This window comes from Gossypium hirsutum, chromosome D06, assembly GCF_007990345.1.
Source record: "Gossypium hirsutum isolate 1008001.06 chromosome D06, Gossypium_hirsutum_v2.1, whole genome shotgun sequence".
Lineage (NCBI taxonomy): Eukaryota > Viridiplantae > Streptophyta > Magnoliopsida > Malvales > Malvaceae > Gossypium > Gossypium hirsutum.
The window spans coordinates 7,841,767-7,862,605 of record NC_053442.1 but is presented as its reverse complement, the minus strand read 5'-3'; the positions used below and the strand labels follow the sequence as shown (position 1 = coordinate 7,862,605).

General features: G+C 32.5%; 1 protein-coding gene across 3 annotated transcripts; it reads right to left on the bottom strand.

Annotated features, from left to right (window-relative positions):
* On the bottom strand, positions 1-3,531 carry LOC107901340 (heparanase-like protein 3). Of its 3 annotated transcripts, XM_041095212.1 has the most exons (10): positions 3,394-3,531; positions 2,828-2,988; positions 2,500-2,536; positions 2,228-2,411; positions 1,991-2,139; positions 1,640-1,870; positions 1,363-1,552; positions 1,149-1,274; positions 621-720; positions 1-501 (listed from the first exon to the last, which is right to left on the bottom strand). In XM_041095212.1, exons 4-10 carry the CDS (start codon positions 2,299-2,301, stop codon positions 112-114), a joined length of 1,260 nt encoding a protein of 419 aa, XP_040951146.1. In that variant the 5' UTR covers positions 2,302-2,411; positions 2,500-2,536; positions 2,828-2,988; positions 3,394-3,531; the 3' UTR covers positions 1-111. The 3 variants fall into 3 exon arrangements, with proteins under 3 accessions (XP_040951146.1, XP_016682784.1, XP_016682785.1); XM_016827295.2 differs by having other exon boundaries at positions 2,828-3,395; XM_016827296.2 differs by lacking the exon at positions 3,394-3,531 and having other exon boundaries at positions 592-720; positions 2,828-3,389.
* Positions 3,532-20,839: the final 17,308 nt, after the last annotated feature.

The window sequence follows — 20,839 nt, the reverse complement described above, 5'->3', positions numbered from 1 at the left end:
TTATGGAAAAAGTATGTTGCCATAATTTCTTCACTATGGATAAAAATGGTACATTTGCAATGTGTTCTTATTTGATTAGCAATAAGGAACCGCTTTTGGTTCCCTTTAGAGTTATACCTTGCAAGCAGGGAGAATAACATCCGACAGGTGAATGAACACAATGGATAAAGGTTCGACCGTTATTGGCTTTGCTGAGTTTACATATAAAGGCTCCAGAGGAGGTATATTCCCAGATGAATCCACACTTAAAATGTTTCCATTCAGTAGCATGGTTCGGCTTTGTAAGTTTCCATCTTTCGCTCTTAGATGGTATTCCTCTCTTCTGATTTCAGCATCAACCATTTGAGGCAGCTCGATAATCATTTTTTTAGAAGACATGCGCTGAATGCGCAAAGTCCGAGACTCGTGATTGTGTCGCAAGGTCATTGTACTATTGAATGCAAGTTTAGCTTGGACAGTAGTGCTTTTGTCAAGGTTGATAAATAGTACCACGATGCCTTCCTGCAAAATAGGAAACATTGGTCAAATACCAAGAAAAGCCTTCCTGCAAAATAGGAAACATTGGTCAAATACCAAGAAAAGGAAGATAACCTGCTGCATAATTGTGGTATGAGACTTACTGATTGTTTTGCACAGTGAGTGTAAGAGCGTATCTTTTTGGTCCCATCAAAGCTTGTAGACAGGACATTTCTTCCCATTAATCGGTGCCAAAGAAGAGCACTGCAGTGGAGAAAGCAGAGTATCAAGCATATGGGGGCTTGGATAACATACTGTAAATTTTCCACTAATTTTCCACTAATTTTCCACTAATTTTCCACTAAGACAAAATCATGAATAACTTATGCTCACCCTCAGATTTTGAAGTGAAATGGAATAAATGATAGGCTGATCAAGTTGTTTGAGGCAAAAAAGAAGTCTAAATAGTGTAGCAATCTGTTTCAGGGAAATTTATTTTCACTGATTACTATGATGACCGTCTTTATAGTTTTGCATTCCCTCTTTCTCTTACACAAATAATCAAAAGCTTATTTTGAAGTATTTGGAAATAAATGGTTGCAGTGATAAGGGCTGAAAGAAAAATTTTCCTTTATAGTAATGAATTCTAGTTATGTAAGTCTCATAATGAAAGAATTTCACAAAGCAATTACCTATAGTAGTCTGGATTTGGTACAAAGGTGGAGGTGTCTAGTAAACCATAATTTCCACCAATCAGTGATTGTCTGCAGTATGTTTTTGTATCATACTTTGACGCCATGCCGAGCTGATCTAAATACCTGTATTTCATGTCCAAGGTAATATCATTTACAAACCAATCAGAGCATAAGGCCTAAGTTGCTTGATAGCAAGTTATTGTCACTTTACCAGAAACTGAACACAAACGCATTTGTAACAAGATTACGGCCGCTATTGTAAGCTCCTCCTGCCTCTCCCACCCAGGCAATTGCTTTAGTTGCAGAACTCTTGATGACGTTATGAAGGCCGCTGAATGTTCCAGAGATGCCATCAAGAACAGAAGGGTTAAGAATCTTTTCAATAAGGTGGGTATCGACTCCTATGACAAAAGGATACGATTGTCAAGTTAGAACCTTCTTTCAAGTCTTAAAGCTCCCAGAAGATTATACAAGATGAAGTACATTACCTGGCCCAAGATTGTATATGTGGTGAGTGACTACATCTAAGGATGTGGTTGTTTTATCGATGAATTCTTTGAACCATTTTGACTCGTAGAACCCACCGGGTGCTATGATCAAGGGTTTCAAATCAACATCCTTGTATATCTTTTGCACTATTCTTTGTAGAGCTGCTGTATCAGCTGCATACTGATTAACTGCGATCCTAGTTCCAACCCCATTCCCGGACAATTCGTTTCCTACAAGCAAAGGATATCAAATATAAGTTATTACAATCTATCATCAATCGTCTTCCATCTCATCTATCAACTAACAAGAATTGCAAATATGTTATAAAGAAAAAGAGGCTTATCATTTACCTAGCTCCCAACCATGGATTTTATAGTTCTTTTCAACGGTGTAACGTATAAAAGATTCTGCATTGGTGTAGTTCCAAGCTCCTACAGCTGAACCACCAGGCTTTATAGATTTTCCAGCAAGAGCATTTAGTCCAACAATAATCTTAGCCCTGAATTATGAAACTTGAGTTAAGCTAATGGTCAAAATATTCATACAAGGAATACAAGAACAAAAAAGGACGTAATTATTTGATTTACCCTGCTTTTGCAAAGAAGGCATTAAGTTCATCCCATCTTTTCATGGGTAAACATCCTTTAGTAAAACCAAACATCTCAGAAGGGTCTTTAACAAATGAAGTACAGGGTTCCTGATTGTCATCTGTACCATATATGACCTTATCTTGCAATGAGCCTCCCAATCTAATCTTCAATGGTGAAAAAGCTGAAAAATATAGGGACTAATAAATAATTAAAAAAAAATATATTTTTTGTTATTTACAATATCTATCCGAATGGAAAGAATAACTTACCTTTCACGGCATTTAAGAATATATTATTGTTAAGATCCTGCAATAGGAAAAGATGGATGAAAGTGAAACACATCTCAGCAAGCATTATAAACTGGGAAATAGGCTTTTTAAAAAAAATTTGAACAGGAATACATTTACTAGGCATGAAAGCCATCAAGAGATAAAGTAGTTAAATTCATAATTGAAATTCATATATAATTAAAATAGAAAATGCAGATTCTTCTTTAGCAGAAATCCTTGATTTTGTACAAAATGAGATCACATTTTCTGTACAAAACTAGGTGTAGTGTTCAAAAGAGCAAATGAAACTGAAAAAGAAAAGGCTTACTAGATTGAGGAGTCCAGCAAGACCCCAACTGCATGTTCCATAATCACATTTCTCAGGAGGCCACCAATCCAAAGTAGCACAAACGAAATCATCATCTATGATACCAATGGGAGCTTTCCCATCAATATAAACAGTACCCTCAACAATTGCATCCCCTTCAGCTGCAGCAACAGCTTGTAAACTTACAAAAAGCAAGCTATACCCAAAACAAACCCAAAAACAAAAACCCATTTACCAAAGCTGAAAACCAATCTTTGGATTCAATTGAAAAACAAAAGTTTAGATCTTGAAACCCTTTAGTGTTCTTCTACGAATGGGCAAGTTAAGAACTTCCTAACAGGGTTTCTCATCCACAGGAGCCAAAATGTAAATATATATATAAAAAGGGATAGTAATAAAAACTTTACTGAGAAAAGTGAGCTATAAATGCAAACAGAGAGGCATATTAAATAAAATGTTTAATGGAAGTGGGGAGGATAAGTTAAGATAGTCATTTTCGTTAGTTACATGGAACCATTTTTAGGGCTTTACATTTCTTAAAGAAAACAGCAAAGATTTTTTCTTACCTAACAAACAAAGCAAGCTGCATGTCGAGAATTTAGGGCCTACTTTTTTGCAAGAAGGAACAACGAAGCCGCAATCTTTATTTTCTTACGGTCTCAGAGACCCATTCCCCCAAAATATATTCTCAAAAATAATTTGATAATATATATCTACGGCTAATTCATACTCTAATTTATTAAAGTTATGTACTGTTGTTTTCTTTCTCTATCTGATTATTGTGTCGGCAATCCGCATTGATTAATGTGCATTTCACGGGAAATTTTATACAGTTTTTGGGTTCAATGATGTGTTTTATTCTTTTCGGTACATTATAATTTTTGGAAGGGAATATTATTAGAGCTTTTTAAATTAGAATGGTTGTTCAATCTCGCACTAATAATTTTACTCTCTTCTTGTAATTCATAAAAAAAAAAGAGTTAAGTTGAGTTGAGCTAAATTGAATTATGATATGATTTGTCCGACATAATTAATTAAATGTGGCTAGGTTTAGTAATGATTAAATTTTGCTATTAATTTTTGTACTTTACGAAAGTTGTAGATTTAGTTTATGTACTTTTATTTGATCAATTTTAATCTCTCTACCTTTCAAATTAGTTAGTTTTAGTCTCTATAATTCGCAAAATTTAAAATTTTAGTCCTAACCCAAATAGTAACAGTTAAATTTGTTTGGTTAAATTTAACCATTAGTCATGTACTATGCGTATAGTTATAGATTTTTTTTTCCAATTGGGTCATTCTAAGTCCCTATACTTTTGAATTTTGAAACGGTTTTGACGTGAATGATAGACGTCAATTCATTAATTAGATTTTTAGTGAGTAATATGTGAAAATGATAAGCTGATATTACATTACACACATGATAATATGTTTGGTGCATCATATTTAAAAATAACATAACTTTAACAGTTATTGTTTGGTGAGGTCTAAAATTTTGAAATTTGAAAAGTATAGGAACTAAAAATGACCAAATAAAAATACAAAATAAAATCCACAACTTTTACAAAGTATAGGGACTAATAACAAAATTTAACCTTAAGTAATTATGCATACTTTTTACTACTAATATAGGTAATTTATTTAATTAAAATTTAAACTCATATATTTTTAATATTTATGTTATAGTATAATATATTCAATTTTCGTATAATATAACTTGCATATTACATAAAATAAAATAAAAATATTACAAACTTAAAAATAAATTAAATTAAGTTCAAACTTTAATATTATAAATCTGAGTTCAGTCAATATTTTAAATAAATATAAAATTTTAAAAATAAATTCATTTCTCAAATTTAATATTTTTATCTAAAATCTCCTAAATTTCGAATCACAATCAAGTAATTGAAGCAAAATGAGTTACAACTTTGCCCGTGAAGAAAAAGTCACCATCCTACAACCCTTTAGACCAATCATAAAATAAATAAAGTTTCATCGAACTATGCTAAAATTTACTCCTTGAAGATCGTGTCCAGTTAATTTGAAATTTTTATTTTACTTTTTAAAAATATTATTTTAATATTAACATTTATATACCTGTATTATTAATAAAATTCTTAATTGAGTAGACGTCATTTTCAATCTTGTCATTATTACTAGAATTCTCTTTCATAATTAAAATAAATGAAACTATTTAAGAGAATTTTAATCTTTTCATTTTAACAACACATATCCCATGTGTAATTATTAATTAGTTTTAAACTGTACATTTCATTATTTATTGTATGTTATTTTTAAATAGACATTTGTGTTCTAAATTTATGATTTTCAGACCCATACGTATGTGATAGAATTTCTAATTTATATAAATTAAATAATAATTATATTGAATTACTTAAATGGAATTGAGTATATTTGATTTTATATTTAATTTAATTGGAATCAAATAAAAATATTTTTAGTAAATCAAATGTTGTTATGTCACTAAAAATAGAGTGATTAGCATTTTATAAAATTATATGGTTTAATATATAATTTAGTGTTTGAGTTTGTTATTTTTTTATTATGATATTTGTAATATTTTTAAGTTCAAGATGGTACTTGATGGTAACATTGTTAATTTTTTAGTGTTGAATTCGAGTTTCAGAGTTGATTTAATAAAAATTCATAATTAGCTAATAATATTAGCAATTTACTTTCATCAAATCAATCCTAAAACTCAACTTAAATCACATCCATCGGAATATATTTGACAAAATAAATACAAAATTAAACAATTTCACAGTTAAGGCTGAATTTATTCTACTAACAAAATCATAAAAATTCAAGCATTATAATATTAACAATTAACTTTCATCAAATTACATATTAAAAAAATTAATATTATTACCTTTGAGTACTAAAATATATATATTTTATTAAATACATATTCCAAATTAGATCAGAAAATAATATAAATATCACATTCAAAAAAATAGTTAAACTCCAATACCAAACAATACGTTAAACCAATTATATATTGTAATATATCAAATATATATTTATTTTTTATTCTATTTTTTAAAGCTATGGTAATTAAAAACAAAAAACAAAAGAGAGGGGAATTAAAATAGAAATTATATACGAATTATATTAAAGGAAGTAGTTAAATAATAAGAAGATGGAAGGAATATTTAACCTCTTATAAAATAAATTAAGTAATTTAATCCTCATACTATAAAATAAGTAAAAGGACAAGTGATAATAATGGTTATAATTATTAGAAATGCAAATTTATTTTTTCAGTAGTTACCAACCATTATTTCCAATACTTACAAATTGTTTTTTTATCGTTACAAATTATGATTGTTACATAAAAATATCACATTTTTTCCCTATTAAATTGCTTTTTGGCCTTTTCCAAAATCCTATAAATAGGAGGCATTTTTTCCTTCATTTGATACACAACTGAAAAACAAAGCTTCTTCTACTCTCTCTCATTCTTTCTAAAACTTTAGAATTTTTCTTAAATTGCATTAGAGAAATTTCTGTCTAGGAGTTTGGGTTTTAATCGGGACCGTCTATGACCCCTCCAAACTCTAGTAGCTCTAGTTGATGAACAAGTCTACATGGGTAACTCTAACAGCTCAAAAGAAGTCGGTAAAGGAAGGAATCTTCTCAAGCTTACTTCTAGCAAAACGTTAGCATTAAATAATGTCCTTTATGTACTTGCCTTGCGTAGGAATTTAATTAGTGGTGGATTATTGAATAAGACAGACATTAAACTAGCCTTTGAATCCGATAAACTCGTACTTTCCTGTAATGGAGATTATGTTAGGAAAGGTTATCTGAGTGGAGGGTTATTTGTGATTGAGACCATGTTTAATAATAATACAACCACCACTTTTGCTTATATTGTTGAATCTTTTGACATGTGGCATGATAGACTAGGTCATGTGAATATTCATTATCCTAAAAAACTTAAAAAAATGAATTTACTCCCTAATCTAGATTATAGTAGCTTTAATAAATGCAAAATTTGTGTTGAAGCCAAGCGTTATAGACCTTCTTTAAAAATTATTAATCTTAGGAAGACTGAACTATTAGAATTAATTCATACTGATCTAGCATACTTTAGAAACACAGAAAGTAAAAATGGAAAACGCTGCTATATCACATTTGTAGATGATTGCTCTAGATACACAAATGCTTATCTCCTAAGATCAAAAGATGAAGCTGATAAAACTTTTCTTTTTTATAAATCAGAAGTAGAAAACCAACTTGATAGGAGAATAAAACGTCTTAGATCCGATAGAGGTGGTGAATATGACACTAATTTTCTTAAAGAGGTTTGTGAGAAAGATGGTATTATACATGAATTTTCTGCTCCTTATTTTAGACCTGGTTTCCTTACTTCTTTGTAATTGAGATTAATGATTTAGACTAACAAGTGATTCTATTGATCATGTATTTTTTTATAGATGATGATCAAAAAATCTATGATGAAGTCGTAGAAGCAATAGATGAAAGTTTTTAGAGAGATGATATTAATAATGAGTTAGAATCTATTATGTCTAATCATACTTGAGAAATAGTAGAATTGTTTAAAGTTTTTAGACCTATTAGTAATAATTGGGTCTTTAGAAAGAAACTTAGACCAGATTGGTTAATTCAAAAGTATAAGGTAAGACTAGTTCTTAAAGGATTCACTTAGAAATTGCTCATTACCCAATACTTTATTACCAAAAATAGTTACCACCACAATAAATTATTTTTAATTGCTCACTTTCTATTAGTACGTAGACTAATTATTTTTTACTATAGTACAATGATTAAATTACTCCAAAAATTTACTTTTGTAGCATGTTTTTTGTGTTTACTCTGATAACAGTCTTCTCCTTCTTTCTCTCTTAATTTTCATTTTCATTTTTTCTTTTCTCCTCTTTTTCTAGGTCCGACCATGCATGGAGGAACAATCTATGAAGGATTGGACAACAATTAATATTATATTATTATTTGTTTTTATCTTTTATAAATAAAGAATACATTGAGCTATTATTAAATGCACATAAATATTATAATATTGTATTACATAAAATATAAATAAATAAATAAAAATAAAAAATATTTTATATATTATTTTCTTAATTTTAATTAAAAATTATTTTATTATTGATTAATTAAAAATATAAAAAAAGTTATAAACCTTAGCAAATTGAACTATAATCCCTGGTTACTTTAATTATTAAAATGAATAATATTCCGTTCTTTGTCAGTGAAATTATTTAGACTTCACAAGCAGAATTAGAAGGTTGTATAATAAAGTATTAAAAATAAATATTAAAAGAAAAATACATGACAATTTTTTAAGTCTGCTTATAGATTAAAAAATTAAATATTTTAAAAAAAGAAATACGTGACAATTTTTTAAGACTACTCGTGAAATAAAAAAAGTACACCGCCCGTATACTAAATACTAACCTTTATTAAAATATCATTTTATTTATAATACTCATTTTATATTTTTAAAATATTTAAATATTTATTATTTTATAATTAAAAATAAATGGAATAATAAGTTGTATATATATAAAGTCGAAGGAACAACGAGTGTTGAAGGATGGAATTCATGACATGACATCAACAAAAAATTTTTGTCATTACACCACAGATGAATTTGGATAAAAGCTCACAAATAAGTGTGTATCTTTTGCAATTCCTCTCTCGTTACAATTTGATCCCTTTGTTTGTGTTGAAACTCAAAACAAACTAGTTAGGGATTTTCAATGAACACACACGTCTTTCCTTTATCCCATTCCATTTTCTTCATCACGAAGATCAAGCGACAGATTGAGAACCATCCTTACCTTTTCATTCAATTCTACTTCACTACACCCTTTCCCATTTTCCTTTTGATTCTAACATTAACCTAACACCCTTATTTCACAATCCTCTTATCTTTAAACAAGAAGATAAATGTGTTTCAGCGCACTTGAACCCACATTCTCTTGCTTTGACAATAATACCGATGCCAACTGAGATAAGACTCAATTGACAGCAAATGAATATTATTCGCTTAATAAATATAAAGTAATGTAAATAACATGATTCTAGCTAACTGTGAACTGATGGATATGATATGCTTAATGTATTCATCATATTTAAGATTTTGATACGTTTAATCACACATATATAATAAGAATAATGACATATTATTTTTATTAGAAACTCATAAATTAAGAGTAATCTAATATGGTTAAGATTAATCAAGCTTCAATTGTTAAATAAAATATGAGTAAAATATGCGTAGATTTTCATATAATTAATTAAAAATTAAGATTTCGAATTAATCATACTTAGCATTTCAGACCTCCCACATCAATAAATTTAGGTGCGCTTCCACATCTAATTTTTGTTCTTCGCAATCCGATATGATAGATCCTGAATTATTTAATTTTGTATTGTAACATATGTAACACAATTAATACATGAGATATATCCGTAAGTAATCTAAAAATGGTGTTATCTAAACAAGAATCAAACAAAGGTAGCAATCATTAGTAAAGGAGAAGGTAATAGGAGTCTATCGTGTTTGATTATTAGCAATTAATAAAGTCGGAATCAGTGGGTGTCAATTTTCTAGCAACCTTCCTTTTGGGTTGATTTTCCCACTTATACAAGCCATTAGGTACGACAAAATGGGGTTTGAAGGAAAAATTCAAAATTATGGTGTTTAGATAGATAATTGGTTTGTTGATTAAGTTGATTATTCTTAGCGCCCCTAACATTTGTCTGTTCCCTTAACTTCATCATTCCATTGAACAACATGCCGTAGTAGGATGCTGTTGAACTGAAATTTATGATTTATTTAATAGGACAGATTCATGGCAAAACTCAAGTATATTTGTAATTTTTTTACCATTAATATTATCTGATTTATCAATATAATTTTATTTGTAATATATGTAAATTTTTGAATAGATATGATGCTTTTATCGTATCGATCCAAAGTATATTTATTAACTAATTCCATTTCTATATAAATGTTAGGATTTAATTGTATGTATCATTTAAAAATATTATTAATTAATTTAATAATTTTAATACATTTTGTAATTAAATGTTTGATTTAATAACTATAATATATAATATCATTTTTGATATATTTATATATGGTTTCCTAGAATAAAATACTTTTTAGTCAATTATTTTTATTTTTATTTTATTTTTTGCATTTGCATGTAATTGTTATAATTTTTATTATTAATATTGGATTGGAATTCCAAGGTAAATGTATCGTAGAATTCCATGTACTAGGAGTAATGTTGTATTTTACTTCCTTTACTTAAAAAATGATCAAATTAGTTTTTATACGTTAGATCAAAGAGTAAATAGATCATTTTGTTAAAAGTTTTATCCGTTTCTACTATTAAAATATGGCTCATGTACGTTAGCATGAGGTAAATGTGACACACCGCATATTGTTGTTTGGTTATTTTGTCAACCATGCCAGTTTTCAACAATACAAAATGGATGAAAATTTTAATAAAAATGACTAATTTTCTCTTTAATCTAACGTAATGTACAGAGACTAGTTTACTCATTTTTTGAGTAGATGGAACAAAATGCAATATGACTCTTAATACTTTTTCCGAATTTCAATGATATTATTTCAAAATTTTAAAATTAGTATTGATTTGATTTTATAAAATTTGATTCTTTTTTACAAATCTCACTCAATTAACAAATTATATTGTTTAAAAGGGGGGAAATTAAAAAATAATTAATATCTTAAATTATGTGTTGATTTTTTCCCTTAATTTAGTATCTTAATTGAATTTTTTAATTTCATTAATTTATTGATATTAATGTTTATATTAACCTGTAATAAATGAATAATTACATTAAAAATAAAATCTTTTGACGTTGTTTTACAAGATTGTTAAGATTGCATGCGTTGACTAAAGACTTAAAAGGATTTAATTAGGTAATTGCTTAAATCACCCACTTTCAATAGGATCAACCATTCAAGATTTTAATTTTTGTTGACAAAGAAGAAAATAAAAATAAAAATTACAGGCTAAATAATTAGCCCGATTCTCCAAGTAGGGATACTTCAAATATTCACAATCCATAACTTTCCCTGTGTGCTAGTTTGACCAGACTATCAGCTTCTTGGTTATCTCCTTTAAGAATGTGCGAAATACTCCATCTTTCAAACTGCGACAGCACCTAAAGAATCTTCCTAATCAAAGTCGAACTGGATCCTCCTATAGGACTCTCTTGAATAGCCTTAATTGCCTCAAGATTATCAGTCTGGATCAAAACATGGTCATATCCCCGATCCATTAAAATGCCTAAACCATCTAAGATGCCCCATAATTCAGCCTCAAACACTAAGCAACTTCCCAAGAATCTGTTAAAACCAAAAATCTACTCCCCGCTCTGATTTCTCACAATTCCTCTTATAGCAGCAGAACCATTCTCATATTTGACAGAACCATCAGTATTCAAATAAACCTTAAACCCTGTCCAATTTGTGCAAGAAGTCAGAAATTGATTCAAACTCGTAAGGCCTTTACCATAAGAGACAAAATGCCTGGCCCAACTATATGACTTCTTAATAGTATCATTGTAACTCCAAGAGATACCCTGAAATATGAAGAGATTTTGATTTTTCCAAATACGCCAAATAGTTATCTCAAATAAACATTGCCAATCAACCTCACCAAAGCGAAGGTCATGTCAGTTCTGTAAGTTTGAGGTGAGTCATTCTTGCAGATTATCCGAATAAAACCTAACCTTTCGATTATTAGGGATTAGAGGGTTCTAAATATTCCTCGTTATTGTACAATCCTAATAGCATGCAACACATCTTCAAAAGAATGCCCACATATCCCATACAACAAACTATGATTGAAGCCCCGATAAACTCTTTCTATATTAGTTAACAACCTCTACTTAAATGCAAGCTAGATAAAGAGTCTAACCCATTGAGGACCTTGAAATAGAGAAGGAACCTGTCAAAGTACCTCCCTAGATAATTCTATCCATACCAACTATCGAATGCGGTTGAGGAACCCCAATAATCTTTCGAATGACCACCTCAAGTAACTAAAGCCGAAACAAATCAATATTCTAAGTACCATAATCCAAAAAATTATCACTTAGTATGCACTCCAAATTAAGGTTAGAATTTCCAGGAATCATATTAATTAGAGGTCCCATGCTAGGCACCTATGGATCACGCCAACATTTGGCACTTTTCTCATCCCCTACGGGCCAAAGAAGATTCTTCCAAATAAGTGGCCAAACCTTTTTAAGGGCCCTCCACAAGAACGAACATCTGCTACGCGAAAGGGTTTCGGACAGTTCTTTCATAACCCCATACTTAACTCGGAGAACTTGGACCCAAAGTGCCTTAGAATCAGTCTTAAGTTTGGAACTTAGCTTCATCATAAAGGACATATTATGATCCTATAACTTATGAAAGTCTAGACCTCCATGGTTCTTAGGCTAACAAACCTCCTCCCAAACTAACCAAAGCCAATTTTCTACCACTACTCGAAGACCCCTTTACAAACAGACATACCATACACTCAATTTCCTCACAAAGACATTTGGGAATCATTATTGATATACCAAAGCCACTTTTCTACCACTACTCGAAGACCCCCTTACAAACTAACGTACCATACACTGTTTGTTACTCTGTCATGAAACAAAGGCACACCTAGATAATTCCCAAGCTTTTGAACTCTTCAAAAACTAATAAATCCGTACAATCTTCCTCCTAATGCCTCATTTACTCCTTTTGAGAAGAAAATATTAGTTTTATTAACATTGATCTTGTGACCAGAATACTCACAGAACCTATCCAACACTCTTTTCATGACTACGGCTTGGTCCTTTTTTACATGGCCAAACATGATCAAATTATCTGCACAAAAAAAAAGGTGAGAAAGGGGAGGTGCTGATCAGGATAGACGGATAGACCTCCAATGCCCATCGTTGATATTAGAACAGATATTGTGACCAAGCCATTCTATACACAAGATGAAAAGATAGGGAGATAATGGGCATTCTTGATGGACACCCTTAACTAGTTGAAACTTCTGGATTGGTGTGTCATTCCACATAATCTACATAGTAGAGTTAATGATAGTAGACATGACAACATTAATAATAAAATTTGGAATACCTGCAACTTGGAGAGGTGCCTCAATAAATTCCCATCAACTCGATCATAGGATTTCTCAAGATTAATCTTGATAGCCAACCAAATTACTAGATTTTTGCTTAATTCTTATGGAAGGAAACACTTCTTGAGCAATAATGATGTGGTCAGTAGTGCTCCTCCTAGCAATAAACCCAATTTGCTCTTGAACCAGTAATTCTTGGGAAAACCAACTAAAACCGATTGGAAATTATTTTCATCACCAATTTGTAAAAAACTGAACACAAACTAATTGGTCAGAACTGTGAGAAGCATTCAGGATTCGACATCTTGGGAATGAGAACAATTAAAGAATTATTAGGCTCTGGATCAATTTTTTCTCTTGGAAAAATATCCTTGACCCACTCACAAACTGAACCCCAAGATGTTCCCACTGACTCTGAAAAAAGAAGGCATGGAAGCCATCACACCTCGGAGCCTTTAAAAACCCCATACCAAACATATTAGTTTTTTTCTCCTCATCAGAAACATACTTACTTAAAAATTTAATCTCACTATCCTCAAGTTGAGTGAACGAACTAGTAGGAAGTCCCCTTATCAGGCCAGGATCTTCACCATAAAGGTTCTTGAAGAAACCAATTGTCTCATGACACAAACCTTCCCTATAAAAAAATCCTCTCACTTGCCTCATTTTTAGAGCCATAATCTGATTTTGCTTCCTTCTCTTAAGAGTGCGCTTAAGAAAAAATTTAGTGTTACGGTCTCCTAAAAAAAGCCAATCACATTTCGCCTTTTGCTTCTAGAAAAGTTCTTCATGATAAAGAACGTGTTCTAATTCCTTTCTAACCTCCAAATCTGACTGAAGTAACAAATCTAACTGAGAATAATCCATACCCCTCAGAATAGTATCAAGCTTCTGAACTAGTTTTTTTTGTTTTTTTTACGAACCTCGATATGGCTATACACTTTCTTATTCCACTCTTTGAGTTGACTTGTAAATCCAGACACTGTATTGGACATAGAACCATCAAGTTTCCAATTCTCCTTAACAAAATAAAAAAAACTCTAAATGCCCAACCTATCCCGCTAAAAAATGAAAAGGTTGTCCAATAGCAGAATGGAGCATAGGTCGAAGAGACAAAATCAGAGGCTTCTGATCGGACTTGAGCTTAGGAAGATGAGTCACAGAGCAATTTGGGAAAGACAAAGCTATGCATCATTCCCAATAGCTCTGCCAAGCCTCTCATAAACTCCATCTATATGTCATGTGAAAGAAGCACATTTAAATCCCAAATACTGAATCTTAGCTAAATCCATATATTCCCCAAAAGAAGAACATCTTTTACCTTTAACTCACCCACCCTTCTTCTCGTTGGAAACTAAAGTGTAAAAATCACCAACTGCCACCCAAGAAGAACCATTATTCGAAATAGTCGCCTTTAGAGCATCCCACAACCTCCTCCATTTGTGACTATTAGGGCTACTGTGAATAAAGACGACAAAGATACAATGTTGCGAAGAACTATCAAAAACCCAAGTTAAAATGAATTGAGGATAACTTTGAAGAATTTCGACCAGAATTGACTCCTTCGATCCAACCCAAATACCTCCAGAAAAACCAATTGTTTCCACCCGGTGAGAATATTGAAACTCAAGACTGGCAATAATCGAATCGGATTTACCACCACTAACTCTAGTTTCTAAAAGTCTAACAATATCCAGTTTGTATTCTTGATTATACTCACAAAAAATCCGCGGAAACTTGCTACTAGCACAACCTTGACAATTCTAGGATACATTAGATAAATTCATAAAATATAAAAACAAAGATAAGGATAAAAAACATACCATAAGTATTGATTAGCAGCCACCTTCATAGCTTGTTCAATCACTATTCAACCTCACCTTTTTAGCCTTAATGTCAATCTGCGAGCTGATAAGTTTGGCCATGAAATTCATGGTATCTGATAGCGAGACCCTCATATCACCAGAATTCTTAAAACGTCCACCACACCTCGAATGATTTTATTGATGGCGCCACTACTACGTCTAATACCACCCTTAATCCTTGATCCCATCCCTTTCGAGGTCGAGATCCCTTTACCTCTCCTGGTTGAATCAACTCATCTGTTGGGCTTAACAATGTTAGGTACCTCAATTTCCTTAAAAACGACAACTGAATGTTTCCTGGGATCAATGACGTCACTATTAAGTTCCACCATTGACTCTACCAAGTCATTAAATGTTGGGTTAAAATGGGAATTAACCCCTCAAAAATTCAAACCCTCTTCATTGGCCGACAAATCCAATTCAAAATTTGGCTTCGTACCACCCCTTTCAAAGTCAAAGATTTTTCTAACCTAACTATATTTTTTACACCCCCACCTTCTAGAATTGATTGTTCAATTCCAATTAAACCAAAATTCACTATCTCCAACCCCTAAAGCTTGACACTCTTGCAAAGACACTATGTTTGTCTTTAATGATAGACCCATGCACATTATTCATCAAAACATTGACCCTAATTAAAGGTAAAGGCCCACCCGAGACTTCATTCCTCAAAGCGCTACATGCATTGACATCTTGCATCATACCATTAATCATATTTTTTACAACCTCGAAAACTAGACCCTTCTACGAAGACCCAAAACTTTTATCATTATTAATTGACCCAGGCCTAATTTCCTTCAATATATCAACCCTATTTGAAGATGTCAGCCTGTCTAAAATTTTAGTTCCCAAAATTCTAAAAGCATTAGCATCTTGTGCCACAACCCTATTATTTTTCTTTGCCCTAGACGTAAACCCCTAATTTCTCTCTATTAAAAAACTCTTTTTTTAAAGTTTACTTCCGATAAATCCACCATTAGCTCCCTTTCCTCGGTTGTCTTGATTATATTTGGAATAACAACATCATTTTCGGTTGTTTCCTTATCAAGATTTTGACGTGTCCTTGGGTTACGCCGATACTTCCGTTCAACGAGCATCCATGGCCCAAAGGCCTTCGTCGGCTCTGCCACATTGTTTTTCTCCAATGAGGCTACTGCCGTCACATTCGTACCCATCTTAGTGTCATTTGCTACGTCAGAACCAGAACATAAATTCTGCAGATGGCCGAACCTACCACAAGAGAAAAAAATTGATGGAAGTGATTCAAACACGACCCTCTGAACCATGCCATTGACTAAGATCTAGGAAACCGAGGGTTTTCCCAAATTTATATACACTGTCATCCAGGAAAATTTCCCTCTTGATCCCTTATCCGTTTCAAAATCCAATTTAGTAACTTTACCTATCAAACTTTCAATTTCCTCCAAGATATATCGTTTATAAAGATAACCCGACAAACCAGGTAGCCGAACCCAAACCATAGTGTTACTAGGAAAGGCTTAAAAGGGGTTAAATTTTGGAGTCCACGATTGCACCATGAGATATTGCCCAAGAACGATCCACGGCCCCTGGGTAAATACTTTCTTGTAGTCCTCTCGACATTGAACTTTTACCAGGAAATATCCATTCTCCATATCCATGAGATGGAACTGTTGCAAGGGTTTCGAAAGGTTGTGGATCTTATTTTGTAGGAGGGTATAAGATAGATTCTGGTCCAGAAATTTCACCACTATTGTAGTGACCATATCTTTGACGAGAATTTGTTGCACTCTTTCAGAAAAATTGATTGTAAGTATTCCATTAACATTAGATCGCATGACATCTCCTTCAAGAAACTCAAATTCCTTATCGCAACCAGATCCAAAAATTCCTCGACCCAAAACTTTGTCTCTCCAAGACACACCCGATGCCGGGGTTGAATCTACAACCATAGCGTTGTTCACATCTAGATCCAAAGGCTTAAATCGAACCTTTTTAGTGTTCTGATTCTCACTAGAAAAATTGTCTCCGCTATGTTTAGTCATCTCGTTTAAGAATTTCTTAATATTTCATTTTTTAAATTTGATATATTTGCATTTAGGCACAAATTTATTCTAATCATTAACTTTTGAAATCAAACAAAAATAAGCTTGAATTGTAATTAATCGTCACAAAAATATTTTGTCCTCCATTTTGATTTGGAGGGAAACTTTGGCCCCATACTTCGCGTAACAAAACTTTTCGATAAAGAAATAAAAACATTGTGAATAATGAAGATGATTAAGAATGGGTGACGTATTCACAATGTTATCATAAAATGGTGTGAATTTGTGACGTAAAAATAACACATCACTCAAGTTTCTCGTATTGCCATCGGCCTAGCTATTCATCTCCCAAGAAACATACATAAAAGGAGACAAATCCAATAGCATTTAGCTTGGGAAAAATTCCATGGTCGAAAACCCAGGTTTGAGCACCAAGAAATAGAGAGCATGGAATCAGGGCCTCTTTATAAAGTGATTATGCAGTGATTGGATGGAATTTTTACTTGTTGTATGCCAACTTTTGGGTGAATCGACTTGGCTTTGTTTAAATAAATTTCTACATCAGACCATGAAAAAATTTAGTGTTACGGTCTCCTAAAAAAAGCCAATCACATTTCGCCTTTTGCTTCTAGAAGAGTTCTTCATGATAAAGAACGTGTTCTAATTCCTTTCTAACCTCCAAATCTGACTGAAGTAACAAATCTAACTGAGAATAATCCATATCCCTCAGAATAGTATCAAGCTTCTGAAATAGTTTTTTTTTATTTTTTTACGAACCTCGATATGGCTATACACTTTCTTATTCCACTTTTTGAGTTGACTTGTAAATCTAGACACTGTATTGGACATAGAACCATCAAGTTTCCAATTCTCCTTAACAAAATAAAAAAAAACTCTAAATGTCCAACCTATCCCACTAAAAAATGAAAAGGTTGTCCAATAGCAGAATGGAGCATAGGTCGAAGAGACAAAATCAGAGGCTTGTGATCAGACTTGAGCTTAGGAAGATGAGTCACAGAGCAAGTTAGGAAAGACAAAGCCATGCATCATTCCCAATAGCTCTGCCAAGCCTCTCATAAACTCCATCTATATGTCATGTGAAAGAAGCACATTTAAATCCCAAATCCTGAATCTTAGCTAAATCCATATATTCCCCAAAAGAAGAACATCTTTTACCTTTAACTCACCCACCCTTCTTCTCGTTGGAAACTAGAAGTGTTAAAATCACCAACTGCCACCCAAGAAGAACCATTATTCGAAATAGTCGCCTTTAGAGCATCCCACAACCTCCTCCGTTTGTGACTATTAGGGCTACCGTGAATAAAGACGACAAAGATACAATGTTGCGAAGAACTATCAAAAACCCAAGTTAAAATGAATTAAGGATAACTTTGAAGAATTTCGACCAGAATTGACTCCTTCGATCCAACTCAAATACCTCCAGAAAAACTAATTGTTTCCACCCGGTGAGAATATTGAAACCCAAGACTGGCAATAATCGAATCGAATTTACCACCACTAACTCTAGTTTCTAAAAGTCTAATAATATCCGGTTTGTGTTCTTGATTATACTCACAAAAAATCCTCGAAAACTTGTTACTAGCACAACCTTGACAATTTTAGGATAAATTAGATAAATTCATAAAATATAAAAACAAAGATAAGGATAAAAAACATACCATACGTATTGATTAGCAGCCACCTTCATAGCTTGTTCCATCACTATTCAACCTCACCTTTTTAGCCTTAATGTCAATCTGCGAGCTGATAAGTTTGGCCATGAAATTCATGGTATCTGACAGCGAGACCCTCATATCACCAGGATTCTTAAAACGTTTACCACACCTCGAATGATTTTATTGATGGCACCACTACTACGTCCAATACCACCCTTAATCCCTGATGCCATCCCTTTCGAGGTCGAGATCCCTTTACCTCTCCTGGTTGAATCAACTCATCTATTGGGCTTAACAATGTTAGGTACCTCAATTTCCTTAAAAACGACAACTGAATGTTTCCTGGGATCAATGACGTCACTATTAAGTTCTACCATTAACTCTACCAAGTCATTAAATGTTGGGTTAAAATGGGAATTAACCTCTCAAAAATTCAAACCCTCTTCATTGGCCGACAAATCCAATTCAAAATTTGGCTTCGTACCACCCCTTTCAAAGTCAAAGATTTTTCTAAACTAACAATATTTTTTACACCCCCATCTCCTAGAATTGATTGTTCAATTCCAATTAAACCAAAATTAGCGTTTTTCTCACTATCTCCAACCCCTAAAGCTTGACACTCTTGCAAAGACACTATGTTTGTCTTTAATGATAGACCCATGCACATTATTCATCAAAACATTGACCCTAATTAAAGGTAAAGGCCCACCCGAGACTTCATTCCTCAAAACGCTACATGCATTGACATCTTGCATCATACCATTAATCACATTTTTTACAACCTCGAAAACTAGACCCTTCTACGAAGACCCAAAACTTTTATCATTATTAATTGACCCAGGCCTAATTTCCATCAATATATCAACCCTATTTGAAGATGTCAACCTGTTTAGAATTTTGGTAAAATTTTAGTTCCCAAAATTCTAAAAGCATTAGCATCTTGTGCCACAACCCTATTATTTTTTTTGCCCTAGATGTAAACCCCTAATTTCTCTCTTTTAAAAAACTCTTTTTTTAAAGTTTACTTCCGATAAATCCACCATCGGCTCCCTTTCCTCGGTTGTCTTGATTATATTTGGAATAACAACATCATTTTCGGTTGTTTCCTTATCAAGATTTTGGCGTGTCCTTGGGTTATGTCGATACTTCCGTTCAACGAACATCCATGGCCCAAAGGCCTTCGTCGGCTCTGCCACATTGTTTTTCTCCAATGAGGCTACTACCGTTACATTCGTACCCATCTTAGTGTCATTTGCTACGTCAGAACCAGAACATAAATTTTGCAGATGGCCGAACCTACCACAAGAGAAAAAAACTGATGGAAATAATTCAAACACGACCCTCTGAACCATGCCGTTGACTAAGATCTAGGAAACCGAGGGTTTTTCCAAATTTATATACACTGTCATCCAGGCAAATTTCCCTCTTGATCCCTTATCCGTTTCAAAATCCAATTTACTAACTTTACCTATCAAACTTTCGATTTCCTCCAAGATATATCGTTTATAAAGATAACCCGACAAACCAGGTAGCCGAACCCAAACCATAGTGTTACTAGGAAAGGCCTAAAAGGGGTTAAATTTTGGAGTCCACGATTGCACCATGAGATATTGCCCAAGAACGATCCACGGCCCCTGGGTAAATACTTTCTTGTAGTCCTCTTGACATTGAAATTTTACCAGGAAATATCCATTCTCCACATCCATGAGATGGAACTGTTGCAAGGGTTTCGAAAGGTTGTGGATCTTATTTTGCAGGAGGGTATAAGATAGACTCTGGTTCAGAAATTTCACCACTATTGTAGTGACCATATCTTTGACGAGAATTTGTTGCACTCTTTCAGAAAAATTGATTGTAAGTATTCCATTAACATTAGATCGCATGACATCTCCTTCAAGAAACTCAAATTCCTCATCGCAACCAGATCCAAAAACTCCTCAACACAAAACTTTGCCTCTCCAAGACACACCCGGTGCTGGGGTTGAATCTACAACCATAGCGTTGTTCACATCTAGATCCAAAGGCTTAAATCGAACCTTTTTAGTGTTTCGATTCTCACTAGAAAAATCGTCTCCGCTATGTTTAGTCATCTCTTTTAGAGAATTTCTTAATGATACTTTTTTAGTATAGCTTAATATTTCAATTTTTAAATTTGATATATTTGCATTTCGGCACAAATTTATTCTAATCATTAACTTTTGAAATCAAACAAAAATAAGCTTGAATTGTAATTAATCGTCACAAAAATATTTTGTCCTCCATT